Genomic DNA, 25,478 nt, shown 5'->3' on the forward strand with positions numbered 1-25,478 from the left:
AATGCTATGCTGTTATCAAGATTGTTATTTAGAAATGTTTCTTATTCTTAAAAGCTAATGCTATCACTTTGGAAAGAATGTGAAGATTTTCACTTACTCAAGAACTGCTCTAGATATCTGGATAAAAATCCATATGTACATGTTATAAGTGATAATTTAAAGCAGATTTCTGCAAAATCTTTGACCAGTCTCTCTATGGTCCTCCATGCTAGCTCTGGACTGAAGCTGGATTTTAGACTTAACATGTAGCTCCTCATATTGCAATTAAATTGAACTTATTTTCATTTGTAATTTTACTTGTATTCACAAAATGATTTCTTCCTTTTATTTTTACCCATTAATTCAAATGTTTGCAATATATGAATATATACCCATTAAAAAAATACAAAACCCCCAAGAATCTCCAGTAAACTATATTCCCCCAAAGAACAGTTCTTAGTAGTTCAAACAAATAATAGTTGTACTAAAGAAATGTACAACTTTTTATTTAACATTAAATAATTCACCTGCATTCTGAGTATTATTTCATTTGCTCCTTTTTGAAACTTGCTACCCTACTCCTTTTTCCCATTACATAACTCAATACATATTATGCCAGAAAGTATTTGCTTTTCACTATCTTTCAAACTTCATGCTCTAAATGTGACTATAAATAGACACAGACACCAAAGGGGTGCATGGTTATATTGTTCACTTATGTCTTAAAAGAAGTAAAATATTTGATAAGGGATGAAATATAACCTATGTGATCCTAACAATAATAATATTTAGATAAAGTGGGAGTGCTGCCTGTGGGTGGAAACTTACCTCGGAATTGGTTGAGCCTGTCCATCAGTCCAGCGATGGGCCCTGAACTTAGCTCTAGATTCAGAGGCTGGGGCTTATGCAGAAGTACGGACTCACTCCTGCAAGGAAAAACCTGCAGTTACAACATCTACAGCCATAAAATAAGAATCACTATTTGTATGTAAAAGACATTTCATGAGAATCCTTTGAATCTACACATTTGATAATTCAAAAATTCTTACTTCCTTTTTTGAAATTAATTCTTATTTCGAGTTTCTAATTTTAAAGCACGATGGAAGAGCCTAAGTCAGAATTCCATCTGATCCTTCTTTCTTTGCCTCAAATGTGTAAGTTTCCCTCAGCCTTATGGCCTTGATAATATTTAGAATTGAAATTCTGAGTTCCACTTCTTTCTTGGAAGACTCCCCGGACATCTTTGAAACAGCAGGGTTCTGGGGAGACTGCTGCATCCACTGCTTCCTTTTCAGCATAAAGGATGTGAAACTTGTTCTAGGCAGGGAGATCTGCCTTTTAGCAAAGAGCTTCCCTAGAGACTTATATACTTCTAACACTCCACAGTTGTTTTCAATCTATTTTTCAGAACTCTTAACTGATTTGTATATATGTATAAAAAACAAAACATCAACACATTTTCACTGCTGAAACACTTCCCCCTCTTCTCTCCTGCTTCCTCTGGTGACTTTCCCACCATCCAAGAAACAAAACTCTGTCTTTCATCTATGCAGGATTTTAAGCAATAAAACAAAATCAGGAATAAAAATGTTTGTTTTAGTTCACTCTTCTTGTATTCATTTATTTACTTTTTGGCCTTGTCTTTTAAGTTATGGGAATGAAAGTAGATGCAAAAAAAAAAAGTGATATCAATATCTTAATTATTTATGCCATGACCTTACTAGAGACTTTTTTGATATTTGTGGAATCTGAAAGAACATATGCTATAATGTAGGTACACACTCACCTGTGTAATATGTCTCCAAAACCCTGTAAAAAAAAATAAGAAAGATTTAGTGCATTTTACAAGATGCATCTTTCACTAAGTTCAGTGTGAGATTTGTATTCAGATTTGTATTTGTATTCAGTTTCTGAAGATACTGTTCTCCTACCATATGCTTCTGGAAAGCATTTTCTGTTTTTCTGTAATGAAAAACCCAGTCAGTTGTATTGTCATTAATTCACATCCTGGGAAAGTCTGAGTCTTGAAGACATTCTATAAATAAGTGAAGGGAGAAGAGGCCCAGAGGGTCCGTGCTCTGTGGTAACCTCGAAAAACCTACTCAGTCATCTTTAGCTGAACCAGTTACCCAAATGAGTGGACCCAAATGAGTGGAATGTGTTTTTGGAAACATGTCATGGAAATAAAGGTAGGGAGATGGATTTCAGCCATGAGGAAAATACCTATACATGTGAATATTCAAAAACCTGAACCACATTGTGGGTTCATACCTGAAGTAGCTCCACATCTGGTTTATGACACATTTCATTCAGCTCCTCATACATTCCTCTTAAAATCTCCCTCCTATGAGCCATTTTAGCTTTACTTAAATGAAGTTGATGAAAAATATTTTTCCCCTTCTTTTTCAGCATCTCCACATTATGTTTTTCTTCTTCATGGTGAAATGCAGGCATCTTCTGATACTCAGCTCTAATTGCTTCTAGCCTTAAATTCACATAATCCTGCAATGACAATGGGTTAATCAAAAGAGAAATGTATTTATCTATCTTCTATGAAATCTCACTGATTCCTTTTGTTTCTCAAACATCCAAGAGTTTAAACCTGAGTCTTGCCAGTTCTTAGAATCCACAAAATTTTGTTCCTTTCCTTTCTTTCTGCATAAAGATCAACATAGATGTATATGACCAATTACATTAAATTTATTCAAGATAATGTGTTTTCTAAGAGAGTTGGCAATAAAACACACACACACACACACACACACAATTTGAATTTCGGTATTCCAGCCCATATTATGGAAAAGTAAGAACAGTTCATGCTTAAGAGTTGGAGTATAGAGCTATAGTTACTAGAAAGGAAATAATTATTTCTGTTTCATTGACACATGCAAGTTGTTTAAACTCATGCTATGTGAAATGACCTTAGACTAGCATGTCCAGCTAAGTGCATTTCACCCAGCAAAACCTATCCTAATAAGGTTGCATTTATGATTTGACCATCTTTGTCTCTCTGAATTCATTTCCTTCCATTCTTTCTCTAACTCATCCCAATCTGAAACATAGACTTCTCTGTGGTTCCTCAGGCCTCCAAATATACACAGACTCAAAATTACTGCATATGCTCTTCTCTCCAACTAGAATTATATGGATGCACACAAACACACAGACACATACATACATTACATATATACACACTCATGGTCCACATATATATCCCTACACACATTTCTGTTCCCTCTCCTCTTCAAAACTTTGTTTCAATTTGAATTTTTCAGTGAGACTTTTTTCTGATCACCCTTTTTAAAATTCAGACACTCATCTCCAGTTTCTGGCCTGTATTGTCCTTTTCTACCTCCCTGCTTGATTATTCTCCAACAAAAAACCTACAACACTCAAGTACATCATGCATTGCATATATTTGCATATTGACCATTTGACTCTCTCATTTGGATTGTATGATTTGTGAGGACAAAAGTGCTTCCTTTCTTCTTTACTAGTATATTTTCTAATTTAATATTCAACATAGACTAGGTTCTCATGAAATACTTTTCAACAAACTAATATTAGCTATCATACCCTCAAAGTATACATCCACAAAGAGAAAATTATTTATAATATTTTTCTGAAGTCCTCAGAGTTCTCCTTACATTTAGATACTAGTTCCCATATTTCTGGTATGTTTACACGTCTCCCTCGAGATACAAATCTGTGTTTCTCACCACTTTTCTCATCATATCTTATGTATTATTCAATATTAATTAGTTGAGATTCCTAATTTTATGGTTTCCCTAGATTTCCCCTGTCACTTTTTCTGCCTCAAATTTTCCATACAATTCCAAATACTACTTGTCCACCAGCATTCAGATTAATGCTGACCCAGTCTCAGAAGGTTCACTTGAGCTTTCCATGACTGCCAAATAAATACTGTGCCCAGCATTTATCCAACCAGCACATATAGAATGCTGTGAGACATATCCCGGTTTCTTGTATCTCTTGGTGTATAGCTACAGGTTTGTAAGGAAACAAACCAGCATGCTTTGGGTGACATCAGTGGTTTTCTTAGAAATCCTACCTAATAAGCATACTATTCTATATAAGAAATGAGGCCACTTTTTCTCAATGTTTTCTATGTTTTTTTTTTTTTTTCTGAATCCCAGAAACAATACAGTTTGCTATCAAGTTCCTAGTTTGAGAGTCACCCATTTGCCCACCATAAGCTCCTGGAGAAGGGAGAGTAGCACAGGACTAACCTTCCAGTATCTGGTTCTGGTGGTTTCCATGTTCAGGTTTCTGTGATTTTCACAAGCTTCGTCCCATAAAGACTGCATTTTCTTTAAAAGCTTCTCCTGCAAAAGAGACATAAACTGAAGCACCAGTGCAGACTATGACACAGGGAGGGGACCCAGAATGAGTGACAAATAAGCCCCTAGTAAACGGCATTTCCTTCATTTCCCTTCATGTTTGTCAAAGCCCAGAGATTTGAAGCTAAGAAAGCCCAAACAGAGCTGCTTAAAGGGAGGCGGAGTTGGCTTGATCCAATCTCCAAGAAAAAAGACCCACAAGAATTTCATGTGTCCTTTATAGAAATAGATGTTCAGAGGCATCATTTACCCGGTGTTCCTCAGCAGCCCACTCAATGGGACAGTGTCTATGATCCCGGTGCTCCTGAGAATTGGAGCACAGCAAACAGAGCAGGTTCTTGTCCACTTCACAGAACATCTTCTTTGTCTCCCTGTGAATGCCACACATTTGCTCCTCAGAGCTCAGGAATAGCCAGAGACTGGCTTTTCTGGCAAGGGAAGCCATCTTCTTCAAATGAATGTTGGTTTTGAGATTTCTCTGCTGTGCTGACTTTCTGCATCCAGAGCACTGAACAAGAAGTGGGATGTCTTGCCAGTTGAGGTAGAAACAGGGCCTGCAAAAGCTGTGCCCACAGTCTATGGTGACTGGGTCTACGAAGTAGTTCATGCAGATAGGGCAGGTGAGCTCCCTCTGGAAGACTTGCAAGATTACAGAACTCATGTTTCTGGGGAAGAAAGAGAAACATGTCATTTTGGGGCCTGGGTTGATGAAAGGCTTCTAAACATGTGGAGATATGTGATAGCTATAGTTTCTTCTCTTGTCAGTGTTCATTAAAGTACAACAAACTATTTCTTCTGTTACAAACTTAAAAATTCACACACAGAGGGAGTCTCCCGGCTTTAGAATAGATGTTATGAACTAGATGACTCACAGTCTCTTCTGCTCCTAGTTCCTGTCTGTAACATAATACTAATCTATTCAAGTACTAATTTTCTGAATGTGGATCTGGAAATTGGGTTTTGATTCTAAGTGGTCAGAATAAATCGTAGTTGTGCCTATTCTTCTTTCAAATAACTGATGAATGACTATGAGAGAGTGGGAAAAAACTACCTGGGCCAAAGAATATGAGAAGATGGCCAGAGTGTTCTGTGACATATTTTTAGAGAGGAATGCAAAGGCCAGGCAGTAAACCACCATGGCATAAGTTTACCTACCTAACAAGCCTGCACGTCCTGCATAGTTATCCCAGGACTTTAAATTAAATTAAATTACTTTAAAAACGAAAACCCAAATCAAAACAAAATAAAAAAAAAAAAAACAACCAACCAACCAAATAAAGAAAAAGACTGCAATTAAACCAATCAAGGTTTGCTAGTAGAGAAAAGAAAAATTATTAAAGATATCGGGTCTTTTTATTTTCGTGCGGATTAAATTAACTTCCTCTAGGGCTGCGAAAACTCTAAACTAACATATAGGGGCTTTTTGTTAGACTCAGAGAGGTGTAATTATATTTCTACGGTGTGATGGTGAATTTTAGGAATCAGTCTGACTGGATTAACCAATACCTATAGAACAGGTGCAGCATTGTTTCTGGGTGAGTCTGTGAAGGTGTTTCTAGAGGAGAGAGACACGGGAGTTGGTGAGCTGAGTGGGAGCCTCATCCCTCAATGTGTGTGGGCCCCATCTAATAGGCTGGCTGCTCAGATATAAAGAAAAAGGCAGAGAAAAGGCAATTTCCTCCGTCTCTCTCCTGAAACTGGTCCTGAGGCTTTCAGACTTGAGCTTAGCCAGGATACCAGTATCCTCAGGATGCCAGCTTAAAGACAGCCTATATTGGAACTCCCCAGACTCCATAATCAAGCAAATTAATTTTCCTGATTAATTCTGTCCCATGTAGAATCATGTATAGCTTGTGGACAGATGTATGTTCTGAGAAATGTGTCAGGTGTTTTTAGGTTTTTTTTTTTTTGACAGAGTTTCCCCGTGTCACGCAGGCTGAAGTGTAGTGGCGTGATCTTGGCTCACTGGAACCTCTGCCTCCAGGGTCAAAGGGATTCTCCTGCCTCAAGTACCTGAGCACCTGGGATTACAGGAACGTGATACTAGGCCCGTCTAATTTTTGTATTTTTTTTTTTTGGTAGAGATGGTGTTTTGCTATCTTGGCCAGGCTGCCCTTGAACTCCTGACCTCAAGTGATCTCTCCGCCTTGGACTGCCAAAGTGCTAGAATTACAGGCATGAGCCACAGTGCCCAGCCAGGCGGTTTTATTGTTTTAATATGATAGAATATACTACACAAACCTAGATGCTATACCCTACTTCACACCTATGGTATACACTATAGCTTATTGTTCCTACAATAGGCTACAAATCTGTACAGTATGTTCTGTACTGCATACTGTAGGCAATTGTAACACAATGATAACTACTTGTGTATCTAAAATATTTAAATACAGAAAAAGTACAGTAAACATATTGGTATTATAATCTTATGGGACCACCATATATGGTTTGTGGTTGATTCAAATGGCCCATGAATATATCTGCACACATATACACATACATCCTATGGTTCTGTCTGTAGAACCCTGACTAATATAGAAACTATAATCTTCGTTTTGGCAATTCTAAGTCCTTTACGCTGCTTTGTTTGATATCACTTCTGAATTTAAGTGAAAGAAGTGAAAAATCTTAGAATTGCAAATATTTTCCAGAGCTCATCTAAGATATTTTAATAAATTTTTTACAGTTTGATAAGATTAAGACTCAAGTGAGATGACAATCATAATCACATATCAAATTAGGTCTTATAAATTTATTTGGTTGAAAAATTGTGTTTTGATTTCTAAAGTAGGATATTTTGGGGAGCTTTTTCATTGTTTTGGTTTCACTATTTTGCATGGCTCATCCTTACCTTACTAATTAAAACTCATGCCTAAAACCTGAATGTTATGAAAGCACATAACTTACATTAGGCATTAATGTATTCTCAATTGAATTCAACGATATTAATACACTCATTACAAACATATACAAACACTTATGTGTACATATCTGTATCAATTCCATGTATTCATTATGCATACATATCTGTTGCAGCAAACACTAAAGTTTTTCAAAAGCATATTAAACAATCATAGAAAACAAAAAATAACAATTAATATCCTCATAATTGATAAAATCTATGGTAACAACATGCGTGACAAATGGTATCATTGTGTAGATTTAAGACAATGAGATATTTTAACACTCAAATTTATTATTGTGTAAAGGAAACATGATATAATTTTATCAATATGTTTCACTCACCCTGGAGTTCTTTTAATGGTTCCCACAACGATTTTTCCAAAAATAATTTGGTTAAGTACTCCTCCAAGTCAGAAGCTCATTCACCACAGTACTGAATTTCAGAGGTCACCAAAATGCAGTTCTAAGTGCTGTCCTTCTCCTTTGGAGAAAAGCGAACTTGTCTCTTCTGCCTCCTTTTATAAGAATCTGTGAAGACCACACCCATTTAAGGGTATTTAGAGCATTCCGAAAGGTGGAGACAAAGATGATTAGGTTTATGCAGTATTTAGAACACACCTCTGCAGCTCTGATTAAATTCTTATCACACTTTCATTCTGAAAACCAGTGCTGAAAGAATCATATGTAATACAAATCCTGTCAGAGTAGACATAGGCTAGAAATTAACTAAGATGCATTTTATATTGTTTATTGAGTTTCTTCCATGATACAGGCATTCCTCTAAGTGCACATTCATTTATTCTATAGAAAGGGTCTCGTCTCCTTCTGGAGTGCAGTGGCATAATCATAGCTCCCTGCAACCTTGAATTCCAAGTAATCCTCCTGTTTCAGCCTCCCAAGTAGCTAAGACTTTAGGCTCACACTATATCACCTGGCCAATTTTTTTTTTTTTTGAAATTTTTGGTAAAGTCAGTGTATGACTCTGTAGCCCAGGCTGTTCTCCAACAGCTGGCTTCAAGTGGTCCTCTGGTCTCAGCCTTCCACAGAGCTAGTAGTACAGGTATAAACCACCTCATCCAGCTTAAATACTGCTTTAGTACATTTATATTATATTTCCAGAGAAGTCCAACAGAAGATAAAACTCTCCTTTTTGTTTTCTATTTTCTACCACTCTAAGAGAAACCACTGATTAACCAAATAAACGCACTAACTTGGGGTCTCTCATTGAATTTACAAAACGTCGCCAGATTCACGGGTGAAAGATCAGTTGTTATTTTAACGCTTTTCTCCACATGGTGCATGATGTCCTACAATGACTAGGCATGCAAGACAGGTATTATTTTGGGGATTATAAATAACTTTTAGGCTATAGATAAATTCACAAATACAGAAACCAAAAGATAGGCATAGACTATATTTTTATTTCTGTACCAAATCTTTCTGTAGTTATATGAAAATTATTTTTTTTAAAGAAATAGATTTCAGAAGAGACTACTTAAATACCTTCTGACAGAGGAGTTCTTTGCCAATGGTCCAGAAGACTTATGGTCAAGACTGTCAAAACAGTGAAGACAGATCTGTCAGACCCATGACTCCCAAAGTTCAAAGACAAAAGCAGAAGCCATAAGATATATGTATAGTTAGGGAGATTCACATATGAATTAAGTGCATGTACTCACGTTGACCAATCATAAAATCATCCAGAGTTTGTATTTCATTAAATACAAGAAATTGAACAACAGATTTTCTTATTCTATTGTCTGTTTACTGTCCAAGACCACTGACTGACTGACCACCCTATATATACATTCTGTACCTCAATAAATCTAAGTAATTAATCAAAGTGTCCACACAGAAGTAAGATCTGCGCTGGTTGTGTGTAGGGGCCCTGTTGGCTCAGTCCTGGACTCTGAGTGAGAAACTTGTGAAACCCTCAGGTCATGGACTGGATCCTGCAGACATTCTCTGCTGAGATTCTGGAGCTCCGTGGTGGGGCCCTGGTACTCCATTACAAGGTCTGATGGTGCTGTGTATCGGGAAGGAATTGGGGCAAGGAGATGAAGGAAGGGAGGGTAGCTTCTGATTTTATTTCAACTGCTTTTTGCACCACATCATTCACTTATTCATTCAAACACTCAGCTTTAGGCAGGTGAAGCCTAGAGCACTGTAAATTAGGAGCTTTCCATTACAGACCTATGTCTGTCTGCTGTGGCATTATGAAGGAAACAATCTGTTTTCCTACTTGAGTCTCAGACCATGAAACAATTATAAGAATGTAATTCCCTTTAGAGTTGGCATTTTGTAGGTTCCAAAAGTCCTAACCAATCCAGAAGAGAGAGTAGAGATGGGTATAGGCAGGAACAATCTATGATGTGGATAATGGACACTCCAGTCAATTTGGAATACTTCTTCATTTTCCAGTGCTTCTCCTTTTAATAAAAAAGATAAGTTTTTGTACATGAGACTGTTTTCATTCTAGCATCTGAAACCTACGTCTACCACAAGGTTTTCTGTTGAATTACAAATCTATTTTTCAGAATCTGGTAATAGACTGTTTTTTTCATCTGGGTTCTAAAACTTATTGCAAAATCTTTGTATGAAAGTTGGTGATCTATTTCCGCTTCCTTAACATATGTAGAAATCTGACTTTATTTAATTGTGGAAATTTTAAAGTTTTTATAAAAATGCCATTCTATGATAAATACCATTTAAAACCCAGTAATTATAACTCCTTTGACATTTTGTTTGTTTTATTTGCTCACATGGAGAGAATTGTGCATATTTTTTCCAATATTAATGCAATTTCGTAATTTTCCAACAAGTTATATTTTTCTTTCTGGACTCTGAATATCCAGGGCTATCTTTTCTTTAATGCTTTTTTTTTTAAAAATTGCTTCTCAATTGTTTTACCCATTTATTGTCTATTTTTATACAAACCCCATTCATTTTCTGTTGAAACCTCTTATCTATTAGAGTGGAGAGATATATGTTAGAATTGTGCTAGATATTGTGCTGTCTTTATGCACACATTGTTCCTAATCTCCACCGAAAATATGCAACATGTCCCAAGTTTACATATAAGCACATAAAAGGTAAGCAATCTTTCTTTCTTTTTCTTTTTTTTGAGACTGAGTCTTGCTCTGTCGCCCAGGGTGGAGAGCAGTGGCGCAATCTCTGCTCACACTGCAAGCTTCGCCTCCCGGGTTCACTCCATTCTCCTGCCTCAGTCTCCTGAGTAGCTGGGACTACAGGTGACCGCCACCACACCCGGCTAATTTTTTGTGTTTTTAGTAGAGACGGGTTTTCACCGTGTTAGCCAGGATGGTCTCGATCTCCTGACTTCGTGATCCACCCGCCTCGGCCTCCCAAAGTGTTGGGATTACAGGCGTGAGCCACCGCGCCTGGCCGTAAACAATCTTTTTACGGTCCTATTTCTTGTACGGGATGGATTCAGGAATCAATCTCATGTCGTCAACTCCATAAATCCTCAAATCTCACATTGTATTGTCTCATCTAGAGCCACAGAAACACATATGATTCCTTCTGTGCTTGTGTGTTCAGGTGAGGTTCAGCCTACATTCTGAGGTTTCTTTCTCTGATGAATGAAACATTCAGTTCTTGAATATTGCTACGTTATCAGTAGCCTATAAAAATCAGAATCAAATAGGTTTTCTTCCTTAAGAAAATAGATTGCAAATAATGGAGGAAGCAATTACACACAGCAGCCTAGTGGGTAGATTTCAGTCATGTTTTTTCTTTTTCTATTCTTTTTTCTTTTCTTAGAGACAGGGTCTCACTCTGTCACCCAGACTATAGTGCAGTTGCTGGATCATAATTACTACAGCTTCAACCTCCTAGGCTTAAGCGATCCTCAACCTCTGCCTCCTGAGTAGCTCTGACTACAGGTAGGCATCCCCCACTCCAGGTCCATTTTTAAATTGTTTGTGGAAATACGGTCTTCTTAAGCTGTTCCGTCTGGTCTCAAACTCCTGGACTCAAACAATCCTCCTGCTTCAACCTTCCAAGGCACTGGGATCACACGTGTGAACCACTGTTCCCAGCCTCAAAGTATTTTCATGGCAAAGAATTAACAGAATATTTTCTTCTCTAGATTCAGTAGACACAAGATTCTTGTCCTTTATTCTTCCCATATCTGGCTGAGTATCCTGTTCTCAGACATTACATTGCCAAATTTGTTTTCCAGTCATCTTTCCAGCACAGTATAGAAAAATGAGTACTGTGGAGTAGAGTTTTCACATTCTTTCCTGACCCCTGCCAGTTCTAATGGTGCTCATGGACTTAGCCATTACCCTTCACTGGAATCCATTGTTGTTTATAAACAAGAGTAAGTGTTGTTTATTAAATTTCCAAGGAACAGGGCAGAACGTAAGGTTAGCATGTCTCGTGCCTCTACCTACCCTAAGCCCAAAGGATCATGAGTACTACATATAGAAATCTTTCCTCCTTAACCCTGTCACATTCTACTTGGATGCTGTGGAGAAATAAGCCCAGTGTATCCCCTTCTGCTATACAAAATAATAATATTTGGCTAAAAATGATGTTTGTAAAATTTCATCCACAGATTTCAGTCACATTTTCAAATAAATGCATTATAAAACCATGTAATACAAGTTGACTGTTATTCACAATGTTAGAGCAGAAGAATTTCAGGTTTTGGATATTTGTGGATTGCAGAATATTTGCATGTGCATAATAAGATATCTTGTGTATCAACCCAAGTGTAAACACAAAATTTATGTTTCATGTGCACCTTATTCAGATAGGCTGAAGATAATTTTAGACAATATTTTAAATAATTTTACTCATGAAGTAAAGTCTGTGTACACATGCCATTTTATTTCCTTTTATGAGCGCTCTTGTTTGGGGACATCTAGGTGGACACAGAAAGATATATTACAACTGAAGGGGCTGGGACAGACTTTGGTCCACTGAGAATAGTTTTGACCATAACTGCTCACATGAGGTCATGTGTGGGATATTTCGCTTTCGGTGACATTTCAGAGCTCAAAACGTTTGAGATTTTGGAGTATTTTGGATTTTTAGACTTTTTGATTAGTGGTGCTCAACTTGTATGGTATTTCATCTTTTCTTCTCCAGGTAGGAATGGAAGATGCATTTTTGTTTTCACTTGTATTACACATTTTTTTTCCAACTCAAATTCATGATGCATGTAAGTTAGATCTCTTCAAATTTCGATGAAAATTCTCGTTATATCAATTACTATTTTCAAAAATTTTTTATAAGAAATACATTAAATACCATGATAATCCACAGTTAAAAAATAAACATAAATTCATGTTCATGTATTAGAGTTGGGTTTTTTCCAAATGATGAGCATTAATGAAATACTATGCCTTAAAAACCTTTTTCTAAATATATTTGAAAATATTATTTGAAAGCAAAAAATTGAAAAAGACTGAACATACCACAATAAATGACATTTGTGTTTAAGAAGACTATCTTTTTCAGAGATTATTTATAAAATAAAAGTACACATTTCTAACGTTCCTCGTCCCAGTTAAGAGCTTGTTACTGATGTGCTACTTACGATGTTGAAAGTTGTTAGGCTAACAGGATGCACTGGTAATAGTACACTGTCAAGCTGAGCTTTCCCGATTTAAACGCTATCTCACCATTTCTGTGCTGTACGTTTTTATTAGAATTCTAGCAGTATGTACTTCATATTGTGGCCTAAATAACAAGCACACACAAAAATGATTTCACACTGTGTATGCTGATGTATTTTAAAGTATGTGAAAAATATTGTAGGTGTCAGCAAGTACAACAGTGCTTCGTACATAGAAAGGGACCAATTAATGCTAAGTAAATGTTATTAGTTACTTAAGAACGTTGTATTACGTAAATACATCCAAATCAATTATTATTTCATTGGTAATATGATAGCAAGCCTAGATGCAGAGTTAAGGAAAATATTGAGCAAGAATGGGTTAGGAGGGTGTGAGGAGTAGGCCCCGGAGAAAGTGAATACCAATAATTTGCTCAGTCAGAGTTGAAAGCACCCATAGGCTAAGTAGATATCTCCCATTCTGACCCAGTTCAGTAAAATATTTGAATCTTCCGTGGTTTTCATAATTCTGGGAGTTTAGAACATGCTTTGGAGAAGTGAATGAGCCACTATACTTTTATATTCATTTTTTTACTGTATTTGGTGATTTGAGAATTTCTCTAAGTCACTAGAGATAGAGCTTCAGAATACTAATCTCAGGTTACAAATTAATTTTTCAATATTATACCCATAAACCAGTCCCCAAAGATCACCCTGCTGTTAAGTAATAGTAAATTATCTTCAATGTCGTTTAAGTTCACCAGTTTCTTGTGAAGTATTTTTAACTTTAAAAAGTTTAAAAGCACAAAAAGCTATTCTTTAAAACAAAACAAGTATAAATCAAGTTCTTAAAAACCAATCCAGGCTGGGCATGGTGACTCAACCTCAACGCTTGGGGAAGCCGAGGTGGGCGGATCCCTTGAGGTTAGGAGTTGGAGACACGTCTGACCAACATGGTAAAACCCTGTATCTAATAAAAATACAAAAATTAGGCTGGCATAGTTGCACTGACCTGTAGTCCCAGCTACTCAGGATGTTGTGGCAGGAGAATCTCCTGAACCTGGGAGGCAGAGGATGAAGTGAACCCAGATTGTGCCACTGCAATTCAGCCTGTGTAAGAGAGTGAGACAACATTTCCAAAAAAAAAAAAAAAAGTCTTCTACTTTTTAAAAGTCATGGAAAATATAGTATTGTAGATAAAAGTAGAAAACAAAATTGTTGTTCATCTATGCTAGGTTTTAATAAAGAGTTATTAAAAAGTAATTATAAAATCACTTTATGTGGACCTAAAAAGGTAACATCATGCCGCTGTGGTGGCTCAAACCTGTAATCCCAACACTTTGGGAGGCCGAGCTTGGCGAATTACCTGAGATCAGGAGTTCGAGACCCGCCTGGCAAGCACGGAGAAACCCCCTCTCTTCTGAAAATAAAAAAATTAGCTGGGCATGGTGGCAGGCACCTGTAATCCCAGCAGGAGATTTGCCTGAACCCTAGAGGTGGAAGTTGCAGTGAGCTGAGATCCTGCCACTTCACTCCAGCCTGGGTGAAAGAGCAAGACTCCATCTCAAAAGAAAAAAAAAAAAGTAACATTGTATAATGACATCTGATTTACTTATCTATCATTGGAATGTATTTGTAGAAGTTTTTTTAAATTTTAATTGATAAAGCAATTATAAAATTAAATAGAGCCAATCAAAAGGACTAGGTTTTGCCTTTGAAACTGCAGAAACCTAATCTTTAAGAGTGTATCCATGCATAGTTTAAATTTTTCAAAAAATACTTACATAAAAAGAATATAGGGAAGTGTTTTAAGAAAAGTTTCTAACTTTGGAAATTCTACACAGTGTGTATGCAACAAGGTTCTGTCTTTCACATTATTTAAAAAAATAGAAACCCTCAGCGTTGGCCATCAGGATGCCAAGATACATCCAGTGAATGCACAATTATAAAGCATCTAGCCTGGCTTACTTTGAAAACTTTTCTTCTAAAATTGTCTTCCTGGGGCCTTTAATACTTGAGTCTAATTTAGAGTTTTAGAAACGATTGAGTTTAAAGAAAGTAAATTCCAATCTACCCTTCTTTTTAAAACCGAAGTAGGCTTAGGAATTTCTTCCTAAAATGTATAAACATTATTGTTCAGGCCTGTCATCACAGCACATTGAGAGGTGGACATAGGAAAGGAGTTTGAGACAAGCCTAGGCAACACTGCGAAACCTCGTCTCTCGAAAAAAATAAAAATTAGTGGAGCATGGTGGCATGAACCTGTAGTCCCAGGTCCTGGGGAAGCTGAAGTGGGAAGATTGCTATAGCCGGGGAGGTTGACACTGCAGCTAGACAGGATCTAGTCACTACACTCCAGCCTGGGTGAAAAAGCCAGACTCTGTCTCAAAAAAAGAATATAAAATATCTCATTAATATTTGTCATGTTTATTATGTTGAAAACATTTTGGATATATTGGGTTACAAAGTTTTATTAAAATTAATTTCAATTGTTACTAGTTGTTTTAAATATCATTAGAAAAACACATTCCCTCCCCTCTCTTTTATAGTTTCCCTGCAAATACATGCATTAAAGAAAAACAATGAAGAAAATATGTTTAATTAAATTAAATAATATTCAAAATACAAAACAAAAAACTTTTGAAATGTATTTAAGACAATGCGAACAAGAAATGTATACGATTAAATGCATCTGTTATTAACAAAGAAAAGTGTGTCACAGTCAGATGAAAGCAAATTCATGTTTTAAAAACAAAAAAAAAATTAAAAATTGCAGAAAATTGATTAAAAAGCATGCAAAACATAAATCAACAAATTCAAAAGTAGGCTCTTTAAATAGATAAATTAAATTAATAAATTCCCAATGAGATTCATTTAAAAAACGGAGAGGGGGAGTTCAAATCAAGAATAAACAGGCAAACTCATAGGTCATCCAGATATCAGTAAGTCAGTACAAATATTTTAAGAACAATTTATGCCTACACATTTGAAACTGTTGCTGACTTGATAAAATTTCTCAAAAAACACAGCTGACTAAAACAGACAAAAGAAAACATAGAAAAATGAAAGATATGATTTAGATTCTTAAAATTTCCTGCGTTATTTAATAAACAAAACTCACAAAGAAAACTCCAGTGATCTCTTTCAGTGAAATATTCAAAGCATTTTTGAAAGAAATAAGACATTTTTAGACAAATTCTTCCACAGAACAGGGAAAAAGAAACACTTCCTAACTTATAACTTTGTTTTTCTGTCATTTTTTTCTTTCCTTCATTCAGACAAGTTCTCCCTCTGTCACTCAGACCAAAGTGCAGTGAATGATCGTAGCTCACTGCAACCTCAAACACCTAGGCTCAAGTGATCCTCCTGCCTGGTCCTCCCGATGAGCTGGAACTACATGTGCTTGCTTCCAGGCCTGGATGAAATCATTTGTTTTTTTTTTTAGAGACAGGAGTCAACCTATGTTGCCTGGGGAAACCTGGAATCCTAGAGTCAAGTGACCCTTTTGCCCAGCTATCCAAGTAGCTGGAATTACAGACAGGAGTCACCATACTCTATTCAAAATTAGTTTTCTGTATGTACTTTGTTAAAGGTAATTGCACACATAATTATTGTTTAGATAATTATTTATGACATTGCATCATATTTTAATATAAATATACATGCTATACATCTTCTACATGTCCATATATATATACTTACGTAAAGTATCTAATTTAAAATTATTCAACATGGTGTAAAATCCAAAAAAACACATTGATTTTTGCATAAATTAACCATTGAAAAGAGTCATAAAATAGGGAAGAGACCCAGCGCTTTGGGAGGCCGAGACGGGCGGATCACGAAGTCAGGGATCGAGACCATCCTGGCTAACACGGTGAAACCCTGTCTCTACTAAAAATACAAAAAATTAGCCAGGCGAGGTGGCGGGCACCTGTAGTCCCAGCAACTCGGGAGGCTGAGGCAGGAGAATGGCATGAACCCGGGAGGCGGAGTTTGCAGTGAGCTGAAATCCGGCCACCACACTCCAGCCTGGGCGACAGAGCCAGACTCCGTCTTAAAAAAAAAAAAAAAAAAAAACAGGGAAGAGAACAAAAAAATAGACAAGTAAATTCAGCAACTGTTGTATATAAAGGTATACTATTTAAAATACAACTAAGTACCTAGGTGCACTATTTTATAAGAGAGTTCCACAGATGGGTTAGTTATTTCATTTAGTATTTTAGAGTTGTACATATTCAGATAAATAATGACTGGAGACTTATTTAGCAATGATATATTTTAAAAGTAGACTGAGACTTCACTGGCTTCCCATAATTTCTACATAAGGAACTCATCTTTTCCATGTTCTGAAATCTGTACCTGCCTCTGCAGCCTCATCTCCCATCAGACCACACTCATTCTTGTCACTCCAGCTCCAATGGCCTGGAGCTCAACTGTACCGGTCTCTTCCATCCAGGAAGCGTTTGCATCTGCTGCTGTCACTGCAAAGAAAGTTTCTCTCTATTGCCCTTTGCCAAGTTAATGTGTTCCTATTCCTCAAATCTCAATGCTATCATATCTTCATGAAAGCCTTGTGTAAGCTTGCATTCAGCACATACCTCCTACTACAGACCCTCAAAACATGTACTGCTCATTTACTGAGCTCATAGTTCCAGTTGTGTATTTACTTGTGTGATTCTTTAATTATGATACATCTCATTCATTAATCTGGATGTTCTAGCAGGACTGAAATTGTCTATTACAGTTTAATATAATTTATGTCTAATAACTATTTCATTGTCATTAGTAAATGCTTGTTGAAGAATAAACAAAAAATCTTTAATGGAAATATAGATGACACATTTCAGTTTAAAATAATAAAGCAATTGTTTTTAATTGTGAAGGTATTGTTTGTGAAATAAGACATTACTTAATGAAATAATTGTTTCAGTTTTAATGTCCATGAACAACCTATGTCAGTTCAAGATTCTCGCATCTCACTCCAAAATCCTCTACCTTCTGTTGGGCTATAATCCTTTAGGCATAATTGTCTATACTTAATAAATCCAATCACCCAATGTTACACCCTTCTGTGTAACCTAATCTTCTATTTCCACCTCTTTCTCTAGACAGTAGCCAATCCCAGGAAGTGGGAGTGTTCTTAGGTGAGTCTAATCACTTAAAAAGCACAGTTGTCCAGGAAGACCTCTCCAGAGAAGTCAGATTGAATTTGTGGATGCTGGGCTTCGGTGAGCTCAGTGTTGCTGCTGACCTGGATAACCACGAATCTTCTAGACTTGGGACCATATATTGCAGATTCTGGTGTGTATGACATTTGCAGTAAAGACCTTCATGCTTAATTTTCTTATAAAAATACTTTAAACTCACCTGCCGGGTCACTTACATCTTGTCTAAGCAAACAAGTAGCTTACCCATTTATTTGAAATAACATAATTGTTTAAAATACCTGTTATTAGAGCATTTACAATATATTGGTTTGTGTTATGTCAAGTTATTTGACTGGGTTTTCTTTTTGAGATAGGGTCTCACTCTGTTACCTAGGCTAGACTGAAGTGGCACTATCATGGCTCACTGTACTCTGGTCGTCCTGGACTCAAGCAATGCTGCCCTCACAGACTCCTGAGTAGCTGAGACTACAAGCGTATGCCATCACAACCAGCATTATTTTTAAAAGAAAAAAATATTTTTTCTCACTCTGTCCATCGTCTTTTCACTCCACTGATTGTTTCCTTTGCTGTGCAGAAGCATTGCAGTTTCAGATAACTCCAGTTGTTGATTTTTGCTTTTGTGGACTAGGCTTTTGTGATATTATTCATACATTTTTTTTTCTCACATTAGTGTCCTGGAGCATTTCTCCTATGTTTTCCTCCAGTAGATTTGGTCTTTCAGGTTTTATGTTAAGGTTTTCAATCTATTTTGAGTTGATTTTGGCATAGGATGAGAGGTGAGGGTATAATTTTATCCCCTGCATGTCAATATCCAGATTTCCCAGCAGTGTTGATTGAAAGACTGTCCTTTCCCCAGTAAATACTGTTGCCACCTTTGACAAAATTTGGTTGGCTGTAGAGAGGTGTAAGAGTTTCTGGGTTCTCTGATCTGTTCCACTGGTTTACCTGTCTATTTTTACACCAGCACCTTGCTGCTTTGCTTACTGTAACTTTGTAATATACTACATGTCAGTGTGAGTGTGAAATGTGTAGGATTAATTGGAAAACCCTTGTTGTAAAGGTTATGTTTGTAGTCCTTTTCAAATCTTCAGTGAGCAGACTGGATTTGAAAAGTGTTCAAATATATTCCAGCAACTGGTAAAGACTCCCAGGAAGTAGGGACTTTGATCACTGTGGGAAACACTGGGAATAAAGATAAATTGGTGGTCATGCTTCCATTAACTACATCTCTGATTCTTTAAAGAAAAAATATCCAGTGTTTACTTTCTTTTTTGGTTTGTTTTAGGTAAAAGTTGATTAATTGTTGCTGAGTCTTTTCATAGCTTGATTAGTCACCATTTCAAAATATGAAGATACTCTGATGGTCTGAACTCATTCTGAGCAAAAACATTGTCTTGAATAAGAAATAATCATTTTTCATTGTACTTATGTAAAGGTTGAATTTTGTGATTAACCTTAGAAGAATAAGTTCAGCTGTTTACAGGTACAGGAGTTGAGTGCTGAAGACCATAATGATTAAACTAAACTCACTTAGATTAAACTTAACCAATCTTTAATTGTCTTTCGAAAGGTACATCTGTTACTTGGGTGGCAGAGAGTGAGACTAAGTATCCCTTATGAGTTATACTCAAGGGGTCTTGGAGGAAAAGAAGGAGAGAGAAAGAAAGAGATGGGTTTGTATGGATTTCTGGAACAATCAGCTAATAGAAGTAACGTGAAGTTATCCTAATTGTTCCTCTCTACCCCAATATTAAGCTTGTCCAAATAATTCATAATTGAGAACATTGCTTATTTTAAACTAAAATGACGCTTGTCTCATTTTTCCACTTGTGTTATAGTATAAACCCAACTTGCCTATATTTACCATATCTAAGTCTGGACAGGGCTTAAGCTAATGGGTAGATTGAACAGAGCTGAAGCAGACAAGAAGAACTAGCCACAGTCCCTTCCTCCTCCATGTGGTCAAAAAATAAATTTCTCACTTAAAATTTCCTGTTTTAAATTTCCAGAAACATGGATTCGGACACGCTGCAAGCCTTCCAGAGGGAGCTCTGTTGCTCTATCTGCAGGAACTACTTAACAGACCCAGTCACCATTGACTGTGGGCATAGCTTTTGCAGGCCCTGCCTATGTCTCCTCTGGGAGGAAGGCCAGGCTCCAACGGGCTGTCCTGTGTGCGGGAAAATCCCCCAGAGGACTGACTTCAACACCAATATTGCTCTCAAGAAGTTGGCTTCTCTTGCAAGGCAGAGCAGACCTCACAACACCAACAGCTCAGAGAAGCAGATCTGTGTACTACATGAAGAGGAAAAGGGGCTCTTCTGTGAGGCCGAGCAGAGACTCCTCTGTGGGCCCTGCTCTGAGTCACCAGAGCATGAGGCTCATGGCCACAGCCCAATAGGATGGGCTGCTGAGGAGTGCAGGGTAAGTGACACCTCCAATGCAATTGGGAATCCCTATGATCCTAAATGAGAGACAAAATGAGAGCTTAGGATAATAAAGGTGGAGAGAATGGCGATCGGGAGGATCTGAATTTTCAATATAAATCTCTAGATATAAATGTGTCCTGGGAACATGGTTTGCTTTTGCTGCAAGCTTGACTTCTCCAGATCCAGGGTATATGAAAGCCAATTTCTTCGAAAATTGATTAGCTGTTGAGTCTCCTCAAACTCTCTATGATATGTTTCTGTTACCTCTGATATTCCAAATATTAGAATCAAATTAGTTTATCTTGTAAAAATCCTAACCAGTTCACGGGAACTCAAATTTACTGTTCTCTCAACAACAGGCTTTTCTCATGAAAAGGGAATAACATATCCAGTAATGTCTTATCTGCTACTGAAGGTCATGTCTACTTTGCAGGAGAAACTTCTAAAGAAAATGGATCCTTTATGGAGGAGCACTCAAGAAATGCAAAACAATCTAAATCAGGAAATTAGCAAAATCCATTCATTAATGGTAGGGATAAAAATGTTTTATATTTTTTCATGTAGATTGGTACAATGCTAGCTTAGACTTCTTAGCTGAATTCTGCTTACGAGTTACAAAATAGCAGAGTCTTCTTCCCAGAAAAAAAAAAAAACAGTGGTTTCAAATGATCTATCAGCAATTATCATTATACAGGCCAAGAGGAGCTGGTGCAAAAAATACTAGTATGTACATGTATATGAAATAAACAGGGCGTGATAGGTATTCCTGATGTAATCTTGAGGATTTGCATAAAACTTCCAAGGCACTGAGAGTAGAATAGCACTGACTTGTTCAAAGCATTGTATTCACATTGAGTAGTTTAAAGTTTTGCTGTGAAGGAGAGGAGAGAAATAGAGATATAAGTGGGGAAAAAAAAAACCTGAAGTAATTTCTCTAAAAACTCGGTAGTAAAGTGTACACTGAAATATTTAAAATGTTCTGAAGAATCAGGCAAAGGAACAAGAGAAAATTAAGAAAAACCAAGTAAAAAAGACAATAATTAATGAAGTAAGAATCCCAAAGAAGCATCACAAGAAGGGATCTTGAGTCCTTTTGAGGTTTTGATTTATACAGGAAGGGAGACTAAGAGGAACATGAAGAACGGATGGGCAGAGGAGGCTAGCAAATTTTCAAGAATCTTTCCAAGTATGAGACACAGAGTTTATGAGTTTACTGCTGGCATATCCTAGGAGAATAAAATTTGAAGTGTTAAATGTTTTGTGGAGAGTGAGGAGATGCAATTCTTTTAACTGAGTATCTCTGCAGGACTATGCGGCCTTCAGGAAAGGGATGATCAGGTATCAATATCAGAAGATGCGCCAATTTCTTCTGGAGGAGGAGCAACTCCATCTGGAGACACTGGACAGAGAAGCAGAAGGGATTGTTCGACAACTCCAAGACAGTGAAGTAAGAATAACCCAACATATAAAAAAGACGAAAGACATGTACAGAGAGCTGTGGGAGATGTGCCACATGCCTGATGTGGAGCTGCTCCAGGTGAGGAGGGAGGGTCCATCATCCAGAGTCAGGAAACCTTTGTTGGGCAATGCTGCCAGGACATTCATATGTTACCTGCAAATGCAACTACTCTTAGCTAAGTGACAAATGCTCCTTGACTCCGTCATTATGTTTGTCCAGTCACTTATTTTTGCATATTCTGGTAATCTTTGGGAGATTTTTACCATTTTGGTAGATCACTTAGGACAAAACCTTCTTCAGTATAATCAGGAGTACTAGCCACAAAGAAGTGTTATTCAAAATCAATCAAATGCTAGGCCAGGAGAATATTGGCTTTGTTAATAAAACTCAGTTTATGTTCCCTAGTACATCCTCACTTCTTGAGATTAAGCCTGGAGGATGAGTGACACTGACAACCTACATTGCCATGTACATCATTCCACAGTCTTATTCTCAGCTCCTTATTCCTATTGCCCACTGAGGAAGCCCACTATGGTTCAGATCAGGTTCTGTTATTAACACAGCCTTGGGTGGTTCCTTAGAGGTGTATCAATAAACCTACCTTGTTAACCCAGAAAAACAACAAAGAATACTAGGGAAAGTAGAACAGAATTCTCGTGATTAAGTACTTGTGTTTTTCTTTGCAGGACTTGGAAAACATACTGGAATGGTGAGTTACACTAATGAACTTTGATTTCTGAGAAAGTCATTCCCTTATTGATAAAGTCAATGTACCATTGAAAAACGTGGGGGTTAGGTTCACTAACCACCTTCCTGTAATTCCACATAATTGAAAATCTAAGTATAACTTCTGCCTTTTCCAAAACCAAACTATGAATGACCTCTTATTGACTGGAAGCCTGTCGATACCATAAATAGTCAATTAACATATATTGTATGTTATATGTATTATATGCTGTATCCTAACAATAATGTCAGCTGGAGAAAAAAATATAATTGCAAAAATTGGAAGGAAGAGAAAATACATTTATTGCTCATTAAGAGGTTAGTCACCATAAGGGTCTTCATCTTCACTGTCTTCACATTGAGTAGGCTGAAGAGGAGGAGGAAGAGAAGATGGTGTCTCAGCAGTGGCAGAGGCAGAAAGCAAAGAAGTGGAGGAAGTTGAGCAGGAGGAAGGAGAGGCAGGCAAGCTAGGTGAAACTTTCATTGAAAAAAATCCACTTAGAAGTGGGCCCCCAAATTTCAAACCCTTGTTGTTTAAGGGTCAACTATATGTTTTGAGGTATTTAGCATTGATCTGTGGCTATGTTCCACTTTGGTTTCAAAGGAGAACCTGAGAACTTAAGCTTCTTTGTCTCAGAAGTGTCCTTCTTATGTGGCTGAATGAAAACGTATCTAACAACAGTGTGCCATTCTGGATTTTCTTCTAGCCACTCACCCCATCTTCTCCAGCCCTGCCCCAGCAAATCTTAAGAAGAAGATTACTCTGAGTTATCACAAAGGAGTCTCCTATTCTGGAGAGGCGAGAGGTGAAAAAGAGAGGAAGGAGGGAAATGCCCTAAAGACAGGAAAGGGAGGGAGGTTTTGTTCCCAGGGACATCAATAGCCAGGCCCTGCTCCATCACTGCACTCCCCTGTTATAGGCAGAATCTAGGAGGGGAATGGCAGCCTCAGGAACCTCAGCACCAGGGCTGATAGGCTGGAAATTGACTCCTTTGGTTTGAACAAAAGTTCAAAACATTTAGTGTCAGTGGGCATTCCCTGTAAGACCCTGACTGCATCATTGGTGACATCTACAGGTTGAGGTCCCAAAGGCTTTGGCTGAGTTTTCTTCTCTCAGCAAGAATCCCAGGGTATCTGTATACTTTGAAGAGGCCAGAGAGGCAGAGGGAAGAAATGACGCTCAGTAATTTTAAATTTGGATCATGTATGAGAGAATGGAGAAACTACACTTTAACATGTTAAATATAGATAAAAGTAAGATTGCTATATCCCCAATATGGTTGAATAAAATGTATACTGAATTTAACATGAAAGGGAGATTTCTCAAGAAATATCTTGGATGAGAATCTGAAACATTTGTATGACTGTGTGATTATCCCTGGGCCTGAAAGTGTAACTGAGGTTGTTCTTTGCAGGACAGAGTTGGTGCAAATGGAAAAGCCCCAGCCAGTGAACCCAGAACTGACTTCCTGGCCCATCACTGGGGTGCTAGATATGCTCAACAACTTCAGAGGTAAGAGCCAGCTGCTTGGCAGTACAGCCTCAACTTCTGTTTAGTGGGTTGCTTGGTTGAGCCGTTTCCCATTTTAGTTTTATTTCTTCTGACATAAAAGGGAACTTACAATATATTATAGAAATAATATTTATCATAAACATTAGAAATCTTTGACCAACCAACGAACTAAAGCTTCCATAAACGAAACAACTCTACTGCTGTAAGATACATTTCACAACTGGAAGCTGAAGGTTCTGTGAAAATGGCCCAAACATGTAAGGCAGCCGTTAGACAACAGAGGGCTAAAACCAGAGTTAGACTAAATGAAGCAGTGACTGATCAGGTCATGTAAAAGCAGAACATGATCATTATTTTCAGAAACTTCTCAACTGCACATATATGGATGTCCATCAAATTTTGACGTTTAAAAATGGAGCAGGTGAGACCGGGCACGGTGGCTCACGCCTGTAATCCTACCAAGGCTGAGGTGGGCAGATCACCTGAGGTCAGCGGTTGGAGAACAGCCTGATAAATATGGCCATCTATACCAAAAATACAAAAGTTAGCTGGGCATCGTGGCACATGTCTCTAATCCCAGCTACTTGGGAGGCTGAGGCAGCAGAATCGCTTGAGCTCAGGAGGCTACAGTGAGCCAAGATTGCACCACTGTACTCCAGCATGGGCAGCAGAGTGAGACTCTGTCTAAAAAAAAAAAAAGAAAAAAAAAAGTAACAGGCACTGTTCATATCCCATTGAATAGGAGCATCATATGAGAGTGAAGTCTATTTGTTAATTATATTGAATACAAGCAATCCAAGTGGCATTTTCTTTTTTTTTTTTAAAGAATGTTACATGTCTCTTGAAACAAATAAAAAAAAAAAAAAAAGGCAACAGGTGCAGTTTATATCCCATTGAATAGGAGCATCGTACCAGAGTGAAGTCTATTTGTTAATTATATTGAATACAAGCAATCCAAGTGGCATTTTCTACTAAGTAAATAAAGAATGTTACATGTCTCTTGAAACAAATCATGCAAAGCCAGACATTAAATCATTGATTCACACAATTAATAATATGTTTATTTGTTTTTCTGTGTGATTTTAAGGATTCTTCTGTGCTGTAGAAGTCATAATAATCCTTGATCTTCATAGATAAGAGTTTCCAAAGTCTTTTTGCTCCCTGTATTCTGTCTCTTACAGGAGCTACAAATAAAGCCAGTACATGGGCAGATAATATCTGAACCCTACATAAATCCTTGATCTGATTTTGGTTCTTTTTGCAGTGGATGATCCTCTGAGTAAGGAAAGGGCGAGTCACTACATGAACCTTTCTGAAGATGTGAGAAATGTGATATTTGGAGATGA

The 25,478-nt window shown here is 37.3% G+C and overlaps 2 protein-coding genes across 2 annotated transcripts in view; one reads left to right on the top strand and one right to left on the bottom strand.

Moving 5' to 3' along the window:
- Positions 1-807: 807 nt before the first annotated feature.
- LOC105509333 (putative tripartite motif-containing protein 49B) lies at positions 808-7,776 on the bottom strand (the record flags this gene model as incomplete). Its single annotated transcript, XM_011938539.1, has 6 exons — positions 7,590-7,776; positions 4,591-5,005; positions 4,230-4,325; positions 2,251-2,481; positions 1,766-1,788; positions 808-905 (listed from the first exon to the last, which is right to left on the bottom strand). Coding segments are annotated over exons 2-6 (859 nt in total), but the record flags the coding sequence as incomplete, so codon positions are not given.
- A 12,242-nt stretch (positions 7,777-20,018) lies between these two features.
- Positions 20,019-25,478, top strand: part of LOC105509334 (putative tripartite motif-containing protein 64B) — a 6,402-nt gene continuing 942 nt past the window's right edge. The window contains exons 1-5 of the mRNA XM_011938540.1: positions 20,019-20,429; positions 20,868-20,963; positions 21,741-21,881; positions 22,580-22,602; positions 24,035-24,132. Of these exons, the coding sequence (XP_011793930.1) occupies positions 20,019-20,429; positions 20,868-20,963; positions 21,741-21,881; positions 22,580-22,602; positions 24,035-24,132 (769 nt within the window). The remainder of the gene's footprint in view (positions 20,430-20,867; positions 20,964-21,740; positions 21,882-22,579; positions 22,603-24,034; positions 24,133-25,478) is intronic.

Source organism: Colobus angolensis, unplaced genomic scaffold (genome assembly GCF_000951035.1).
Source record: "Colobus angolensis palliatus isolate OR3802 unplaced genomic scaffold, Cang.pa_1.0 Scaffold174, whole genome shotgun sequence".
NCBI lineage: Eukaryota > Metazoa > Chordata > Mammalia > Primates > Cercopithecidae > Colobus > Colobus angolensis.